This window comes from Nesoenas mayeri, assembly GCF_963082525.1.
Source record: "Nesoenas mayeri genome assembly, chromosome: 4".
Classification (NCBI taxonomy): Eukaryota; Metazoa; Chordata; class Aves; order Columbiformes; family Columbidae; genus Nesoenas; species Nesoenas mayeri.
In genome coordinates, this window is record NC_137540.1 from 61,661,082 (window position 1) to 61,670,866 (window position 9,785).

Genomic DNA, 9,785 nt, shown 5'->3' on the forward strand with positions numbered 1-9,785 from the left:
TCTATGGCCTGTGCAGGACATGTAACATCAGGTAACAATAAGTGAGTCACCTTTAGTCACCACTGAACATATTTAGAGAAGCCTTATCCCGTCCCATGACTATTACAGCAACTACACTACACTACCCAGACACTACACTATAGCAGGCAGTGTCTGTCCTGGCCACAGCTGAGATGCTGAATTCTCTAGGTTTCCTTGATTAGGGCCAGGGGTAGAACTTAAAATTTTTAAGGTTAACATTTCCTGAAGGGGGAAGACAACTCTGTTTTATGTTAGTCTGCTCTTAGGTGGGACTAACATCTATTCAGAGAAGCCTGCTTAAAACCTAATGGAAGGCAAGTAATTCATTGGTGTGAAAGATGTAGGTTAAAACATGGTGTGGCTGGACTGTGTGGATACTGCAGGGAAGAGAAGGTTACCTGGTGGATTCTGTCCAAGTTAATTCAATTAAACTGATGTAAGCAAAAGTCAATGTGTGCTTCTTCATGGAAGTGTTCAGTCAGCGAAAGCAGGATGCTTTATAGAGGGAAGGGCTATAGAGGAATATGCACTGGCTGCAAACTACTTCTGTGCTATATTTTGTTTCCCTTTCAGTACACAGAAGATGTAGCACTGAAAATTGAACATATTCAGATAAACCTCAGTAAAATCATTCTGCTGGATGAAATTGGGAAGGAGAATCTTCTGAATTTCAGCTCTTCAGGAATAGAAGGGATAAACTTTGCAGCGTATTTGGCAGAGGTGAGACTGTAGTAAAGTAGACACACGAGAGAAAAATACAATTAAGTGTTTCTGTAACAATGGGAAAAAACAAAGATCCGCTTTTATGTGAAAGAATGTGTTTTGAAGAATCACAAAACTTAGGATAAAAGCACTTCAGAAGTTCAAGTCAATAAACATTTAAAGAAATAAAGGGTAGACAAAGTAGGCGGTGTGGTTAAATGCAAACTGTCTGTATATGCAATAACAACATATTCTTTCCCCACTGTTCACATCTTGTTTCAGATCAATAAAAGTGTTACCAAGGTTGATCTTCTGTCATTTGCTAATGACTTAGAAGCAAGAGCAGACCAGCTGGTAAGTTTAATTCACTAATACAGTAGTACATAAAACTTATCCTTTGTACATATATAATTATAAATACATAGCCAACTGTACAGACTTCTGTGGGAGAGTTGTTGAACTTCAGACACCTAAATACATGATGCATTGCTACACGAGAGAAAGCTTTAAAGACCAATGTTGCATATGAGCTGTATTTTAAATATTACTAATTATTGATTTTTGTATGCTGTTGTATCGTTTCTGCTTTGGAAGTGTAATTTCTTAAATTCCACTGTTTGCTTAAGAAATGAGAGGAATACTCCATTTGAGTATTTTCTGTCCTGTCTCCATTTTAGGGTCTCAGCTGGAAGAAGAATTGGTTAGGTTATGATGGAAAAGATTATTTGAATTAAGTTTCTTTCAGTTAGTGAGCAGAAGATTTTGCAGTTAGCAATAAAATTAATACTGTGGCAGCTAATGAGGGCTCTAATGAGAACTGGGGCTCCATTATGGAGGGAGAACGCACAGAAGAGATCCCAGCTACTCTGAAGGGCTTTTTGAATGCAGACACATGGACAATGGTCAGAGGGTGTAGCTACAACATTGCCTGCAAATGAATCTGCAGAATGACACAGCTATATTAACAGATAGTGAATATTCAGTTGACATGTTTCTATGCATGTCAAGGTCACTTTCTAATTATTTTTCAAAATAAGAGTTGTAGATTGGACATCAGCCCAGGACAGATTCCTGTATTGCGATGTGGGAGACAGAGTTATGCTGTACACATAGTAAAGTTGCTTGGATCACTAAGGGACACAGACAGCAGACTGAGACCATGCTGACTGGAATTTATCAAATATCCATCCCTCCTCTAGGGACAGGATGGCACCAGTTAGAGCCTCCTGGTGTGTTTACTCCAGCCTTTTGCATAATTTGATCACACCTGTTGTATTTTTTTTTCGGCCACACATGCACTCCTGTCAGGGTTGGACTGCTCATGGTTTTGTGTTGCAGTTAGCATCCTCTCCAAGCACCAAGAGCTGCACGTTGCCTGTTTACTCATATAAGTTGTCTGCTGACTTGGGCAGATACCAGTAGCTTCAGGCACACTTCACTTCCATTTTCACTTTTTACTGTGCCATGTTGAAGGTTACATGGGTGAGGAGATTTTGCTGTTGTTTTGGGGCTGTTTTCTAAGACGCAGCTGAGGTTCTTCAAATATGTTGTATCTTGCACAGAATTGCCTCTGAGATGTCTCTTTAAAGGTATATTCTATATAGCTCCATAAAGGAAAATTTATTATGCTGATAGATTTTTTTTTTTCATTATTTTTTGTAATAGAATCTAAAGAAAGCATTAGAATTTAAAATAAAGCAGGCGGAGTAATTTCTTCATATAAAAGACAATGAAAGGTGTAATACTAAATGTGTTCTCTGTCACAGAAGGGTATGTTTTTATTGCTGTTAGTATAATCTGTGAAATGACAAACAAATACCCACAACAATATGATGTATTACAAAAGTTAGATTGTTTCTAATGATATTTTATAATCCCACTTTGGTGATAACTCTTAAAGTTCACAAGAACAATGAAAAAAAAAAAAACCTAAGAACTTTTTATATCAATTAACTTTGGGTACATAGTTTGCGTTTTCTGATACCTTACACAAAATTGAACATATTGAAGGAGCAAATGGAATAAAACTTGTGAGAAACCAAGGGGTCAGGGTATGGAGGAGGGAGCAATACCACCCCCAGGTGTTATTAGGTAAGTGGATTCAGTTCAGCAGAGGACGGATCCTGAAGCTGCTGGTGACACAGCTGAGCGCTTCTGTGAACACTGCACAGGAGGCAGATGTGTCTCTCAGCACTGAGGTCTGCCATCGATCCACTTCCAAAATAGAGTTAGCAGTCTGTAGTCACTCTGTATTCAGTGAGTATGCAGGGAGCCAAGTGACTTTGCCACCAAAAGGAAATGGGAAAAAAATGTACTTGGGAGAGTAAAGTCAAATTTTACAGTGTTTTTGCCACGAGTGTGAGAGTCAGGCAGACATTCGGACCTGAAAATCAGGGCACAAATTGTCTTCTGACTGAAAGGCAGGAGCCACAGCAATGAAAAACACCCTTCACAGACACCTTTTCAGGTTACTGGCTGAAAATACTTCTATGCTCCTCAGAAAGCAGAGTGTGCCTCAGGGTGATCTCCACAGTACCCAAAAAAACCCCAAGTACCCATGCCTGGGAAATGCTTGTCCCAGCTGGGGTGCTGTGCTGCGGGGTTCTTGCAATGAGGTCTCACTTGTGGTAAGTGATAGGGGGACGTGCTCATTCTTCTGTGTTTAAAATGACTTAGTGCACCATGTGAAAATTTTCTTCAGTTAAATCTGTGCTGCTAATGCTATAGCCAGAAAAGCAGTATAATGTATCTGGTTTGTGCTGAGGTTTGAATTATTAATATGGTGATTTTTCCCCTACTTGTGTTGAGGAATACAATTTGCTGTATCCCGTTGTTAGCATCAGCTGTTCTGCAGTGGATGATCATAATGTGCAACTACATTGTTTTTTGCTTTGTTGGAAAGCTCGGAGACTACTGAACAATACTGCATAATTGCTTTTTTTGCAGCCAAAAGGAGCACTGGAAAATGCCTTAAAAGGACACGCAAACAGCATTCGAGTGATTCATAACCAGCAAGTTGTTCCGCTAGAGCAAGCTATGGTAAAATATTAAAATCATATTAAAACATATTTGTAGAAAACATTAATCTGACTCTTAAATACAATTTAGAAAGCTGGACTTTTGCTTTTATATAAGCACAGATCGCATTTGCGTTGTGTCACTGAAGATTAATCAAAGTATGTGTTTAATAGTTTTCCTACTTGGAATACTATAACATTACTTTATAACACTGCCTAAAATCAGGACCTTTCTCTTCCCCATTTTTTTTCCTGTATCTATTTGTGATTATATGTGAATAAAAGAGGAAGCACAGCAAACTTTAGAATGAAGTCTAACCCTAAGTCACTCATTTTCTCTGTTGCTTACCATTTGTCTTCGGTAGTAAAAGCAGCTGTGACTTTTACACTGTATTTTTTTGGAGTTGGCAATCACCTAACAGTATTGGAATTGGAAACTCCTGACAGTGGTATTTAGAGCCAAAGAAAAATCTTTTTTATTGATGCCAAGAGAGATGTGAAAGGGCTGCTTCTCCCTGATTTCACCAGGCACTAATTTGTATAGTATCAAGCTGTGCATCTCATACGTATTAGGTGTGCTAGGTGCTGCTTTTTCCTCTACGTGACATGGAGACTTTAGTTTATCCTGGCATCTGAATACAGTATTTCTGCCCCTATCAAAGTCCTCTGGTAGAAAAGGGCTTCTGTTCTACTCTAATTCTATGCTGTTCTTTCCTAATTAACTCCTCATCTCTTTTTTCCTTTTTACAAAACTGACTGTCAAGAAATATGTTAAAGCTAGGGTAAGTGCTTTTTCCCTTCTTAAATTGCACAATATACAATTTTCTGAACACTTGATTTTTTAACTGTTACCTGTTTCCTCCAAATAAATCTTACTCAATTTATTGCTACAAACTTTAGTTGAATCTGAAGTCTTCCAGTACACAATTCATAACTACTTAGTGTTGTTGGTGAAATACTTATTCAACCATTAAAGCCACAATGTATTAGTTTTAATACAACTGTTGTTACTATACATAATGTGATATGATGTATTAAAACCAAAATAATCTATAGAAGATCAAAGCATGCATATCGTGTTAAAACCGGTGGGCTCTTACCTGTGTTAATAGCTATATTTTTTTTTTTCTCTCCCTTCTAATAGAGCACTTTAAATCAGAGCATTAGGTTACTGAAGAGGACATCATCTGAACTTATGGTAAGCTTTTCTTTCAGGCAAAAGGAACATTATGTGTTTTAAATCCATTGGCCGCATATGTGGGGCATATATTTTCAGTACAGCTTTTTCTAGCTGTTACTGGAAGAGATAGTAATGCATTGAGATAGCAACAGGGATTTAGATCTATCTTCTGAACAGCTTTTTCTACCCTGGTTTTCCCTTCCTTACAGAGGACAAAAAAAATAAAAGTTTGAGATATTTTTTGAAGTATTAATTGTAAACTTAATTGTCATGTGATAAAACAGGCTTCAGTACAGTTCCATATATTGTGTTATTCATGTTCCTAAAACTGTAGTTGATTTTTCTAGAATCTTTGAATGCAAAACTTGAAGGGGGTACAATGAAGAAACAAAAAGCAAAAACACAGCTGATAAAAGCAAGTGTTGTGATTCACATCCTTAAACACCTCTTGTCTGATGTCCAGCTTGCACCAGGGCCTGTTTCTTTGGCATTATTTTCATTACCTTCCTGCTCCTACAGCACCAGCCTTGCTGTGGGAGCCTGCTCTGGGTAGAGGCTTCCCCGGGGCACGTCATGTCCCTCCCAGCAGCAGCTGGTGCCTGCACCGCAGCGTCACTGGCTGCTTCACGCTCTGCTGGGCTTGGGAGAACAAGCGACGGCATGTTTACTTTTCTGGCAGCAGAGCTTTCTGTGGCCACCAGCCTGTCTTGGCTCTGGGAGAAAGAATCCAGCCACACCAGTTGGTGCTTGAGGGTCATAGTCACCACAGCTTGATGGGCCACACCAACTTCAGTTTTCACCCATCCGCAGGCGCAGACCAGCTAGGTTTCTTTTAGAATCTGTGATTTGACCCTGCATAGGGAGGTTAGAAGCCATGAAATAAGGTGTTGATAAGAAAATGATGATGTTTGACCCTTTAAGTATATTTACGAAACATCTCTACAGTTTCAGGCTGTATGTATGTTATCCTTTCTGTGTGTTCTTTGAGAGACTTTATGGGATTGTACATGTAGTGAAGAAGTGTCTCAATTCTTTTGGATATTGATTAACAACATATTCTAGCTGTATAGAATCATACTCCAGTAATAACAGTTGTGATAGTATATGGCCCACTGTTTTCTTCCTGTGCCCTGTGTACATCTATCATGTATATATATACATTGATGAAAGTATTTCTACACTTCAGGAAAGGAAAGAGAATAGAAGAGAATGCTGATGTAGTGTATAAATTAGTTATACAGGTTCCAGGAAAATATACCATTTGTTACCACCAAACCTTTCTTTTTCAGTAGTGAGAGAATTTTGTCAGATGATCCTGAATCCTCAGGCAGGCTGATGTTCTGTCTGGAATTGTGTGGCTTTCCAGCTTTTGGCAGGAGAGTGACACTAGCTTATCAAAAGAATACATTCCCAACAATGGCTGCAGAGCTATTGGAACAGCCCGAAAGGGGTCTATTTATGTTAAATATTGTCTCTTCCTCTCCAGGTTAAGGTGAAAAATGTCATTAGCGCTGTTAATACTGCCCAGCTTCTCATAAATAACAACGCTTCTCTAGTTATTGTCCAGGTAAGCTTTATTTGATTAAAGTACATTGATTTATGACGTCCTGGAGATAGAGATTCACTTACTTTTATTCACTTTTGTCTGTTTCTAGGAGACAAAAAAGTACATGGATACCATAGTTGGCTACTTCGAGCAATACATTGAGTGGGTCAAGGAGTCGGTAAGACACATTTAATAAATCAAGAGAAGCAGCATTTAAAAATCAGAAAAAAAAAAACCCACACTAAAAAGCTAAATAAAATACACCAGCAAAGTTGTAATTATTGTTATAGTTTCAGTTTGTAAGATATTTGTACTTATTATGAAGGGGAAAACTTGTCTTCTGTTTTGTTGTATTTTAAGTAGAGTAGAAATGATGAGTTGTGTTGTTTGGAATAAAATGCAAATATAACATAGTAGTATTTTTCCAGGGCTAGCCTGAAATCTAGCATTTGTGCTAATGTTGCCCTGAGCCTGACTCTTAGTTCAAATTGATGTCATTAGCATCTTGTTTTATTTTTCTTTCTTCAGCTGCAGCCTTTGAAAAAATAAGCTGATGTTTTAAAGATGTGTATGTTCAGTTGCTAGTGTATCCCACTGGAATTCAGTTTGAATTTGGATAGGGTGGAATATAACAATTTAGTAAACAGTATCTGTAACTCTGAGCAGGTTTTGAGAATCTTATTTTATTTGGTTAGATACTTCAAACTGTATTTTTTTAATCTGTCTTTCAGATTGCCATGGAGGTAGCAGCGTGCAAGCCTATTGCCAATGTGATAGATACAGCAGTAGATATTTTTTTATGCAGCTATGTCACTGATTCTGTGGTAAGAAATATTTTCTATTACTCAAAATTGGGGCATCAAGTAGGAAATTCTTTGAACATAAATCTGCATTTAATTATTCTGACCAGACTATTCTGAAGTATGATAATAAAGTATCACATCCAAAGTTATGCAAGGAAAAAATGCTCTGATCTGGATCAAGCCCAAAGCCAAACCAGCACTGGACTTGTTTTAGGTTCCAACTAAGCTTAGGCTTCTGTTAGAAAGAATGCTGTAAAATGAACTGTTCTTACTAAATTTCTTCCAACTTGAGTTGTAAGTAAATACAGTACTACTAGTTTGGAATAAAAATTCCAGGAAGGGCAGGTTTCAGTTTGATTGTCTGAGTCTGAACGACCTTGAAATGGAAAAGCATAAAGATCTGAAGTTTCATGTGTAACCATTTCTAATGTAAGGGGATGGGGTAGAGGCAAGAAGTGAGTATGAAATACCAAGGAAAAAGTTTCTCAATTATCTTGCCTGGAATCTAGAAAAAAACGAATTAGGTTTTATCACTTGACTTGCAGCAGACAGATCTGGATTCATTCCTATACAGTAGAGACTTTGAGAATAACTGGTAGCAGTATTTAAGGGAAATACTGGCTTTTTCATCTTGCCAAAAGAGCTTGGAAAGAGGATAGCATGTCTTAAAAATAGAATGAGAAACCACATGCCTGGAAATCACCTAAAACATCTCCTAGCTATTATCCAGCTTTATGGCACTTTTAGCCAGGTTCTAATCATCCAACACTAAATGCATGTAATCAGTCGGAGTCAAAGCACTCTAACCTTGATAACCTCCTAACCTGCCAGAATTATATATGAGATAATCAATAAGTACAACATTACAGAGCTTCTATTCTCCTTTGGGTAGCCACTAACCATGTGGTGGGAGATGGACCATGATTTTCCTGGTGACAGAATTTAGCTGAGTCACTTAAGTCAAAACACCTTCAGCCAATATAAATCAAATTTGAAGTATCATCATTTTAACATCTGGTGCTAACTCAGTTCAACTGTATGATAATGGAATTAGTTACACAAAGAGACTGCGGTTAACAAGTTAAAAAGTACCCTCAGAAAGTGCTGGAAACTCGGATTTTGACAAGAACCATGAGAGAAACAAATACTTTAAAATATCAAGAAAGGAAAAAGAAGTAATGTGGCTAGTAAATTAGTGCTGAGACACAAGGTTACTTTCTAGCCCAAGGTAACTTAATGTACTATGGCTGTGTAGCTCTGAGCAACTTTGGACACATTCCTATTTGGTTACATTTGTAAGACAGCAGTGTTCTTGACTTCAGTTTGCATTGACAGTGGAGAATGCTTAATGTTCCACATTCCACACTTGTATAGGGAACCACAGATAGTCCATGAGACCGGTGCCACTAATTTCTACTGTGTTCTTCCAGTAACAATGCTTACGATATCAAGGATTCAGTACTTGTCTGATAAATTTTCTCTGTGATTTTTTTTCTTTTTTTCCTGGATTTTGCTTTGTTTCAGAATACTTTCTGGTTTGGTTTGGGAGGCTCTTCAATATTTTTAATTCCTGCCATAATTTTTGCTGTAAAACTCTCCAAATACTATCGTAGAATGGATACAGAGGATGTCTATGATGAGTAAGTATATACTCCTAAGTGAACTGCATGGCAAATGGATTGAAAGCTTTTTCTAGTGTCTCACATGAAGGCACTATAGTCCTTACGCCTTGTGTGCTGTCAGATTAGAACTGCATGTTCTTGTGAAATATACTGCAGGTTTGGGTGGGTACCTGCAAAGTGCTTTGTGCAGGTGGGTTTGGTTGCCTTGACTTGCCGTGGTTCTGTGCAGAAGTTGCCAGCTCTGACTTTGAGAAGCTTTTTTCAGAGTGAGGTCTTCAGAGCTTCATGTACAGCATTTATATAAATATCTTCCAAATGTGCAAGTGATTAGCTTTGCTGAATAACCTGTTTAAGTGAATTATGTCTGCTTTGTAATCTCCTTGAATTAATGATTTGCTTTCTTACTGTCTTAGTTATTTCTAACCAGTCTTTCCTTTTTCAATTGCAGTTCCTCTGTCTCAGGGACTTGGCATTTTACTTTATGATAACTGTTCTTACGTATTTTCCCATCACTTTTTTGGTTTTACTGTTTTCCGCTCTTTGTTTTGCTCATTGCTCAGTCAGCCTGTGCACTGCATTTCTCAAATCCCACACTGGTTGTTTTTCATTGCACATTGACAAGTCGGGAGAACAAAAACAAGCATGTACAGCTAAAATAACTCACTTATTAGTGTCTAGTTAATTACTTCTCCTTTTCTGTGGTTTTTGGTGTCAAAACTATACCCATGAAAACGTAAGACATTTTTGCTGGTATTTGTTAAAATTATTTTATTCAGGTGGGAGGGTTTATATTTTTAATGTAAATTTTTACTTCAAAACAAGCAACATGATCTGTTTCATGAGACTTTATATTAGAGTATCCAACTCCACAAGAATAGCAAAATAAATCACTAA

At 37.7% G+C, this 9,785-nt stretch overlaps 1 protein-coding gene across 1 annotated transcript in view; it reads left to right on the top strand.

Moving 5' to 3' along the window:
- PROM1 (prominin 1) overlaps nt 1-9,033 on the top strand; it is a gene marked incomplete at its 5' end in the record, with an annotated part of 52,123 nt that extends 43,090 nt beyond the window's left edge. Inside the window, 8 exons of the mRNA XM_080343152.1 lie at nt 595-741; nt 1,006-1,077; nt 3,670-3,762; nt 4,885-4,938; nt 6,407-6,487; nt 6,576-6,644; nt 7,198-7,290; nt 8,794-9,033. Of these exons, the coding sequence (XP_080199278.1) occupies nt 595-741; nt 1,006-1,077; nt 3,670-3,762; nt 4,885-4,938; nt 6,407-6,487; nt 6,576-6,644; nt 7,198-7,290; nt 8,794-8,913 (729 nt within the window). The 3' untranslated portion in view covers nt 8,914-9,033. The remainder of the gene's footprint in view (nt 1-594; nt 742-1,005; nt 1,078-3,669; nt 3,763-4,884; nt 4,939-6,406; nt 6,488-6,575; nt 6,645-7,197; nt 7,291-8,793) is intronic.
- Nucleotides 9,034-9,785: the final 752 nt, after the last annotated feature.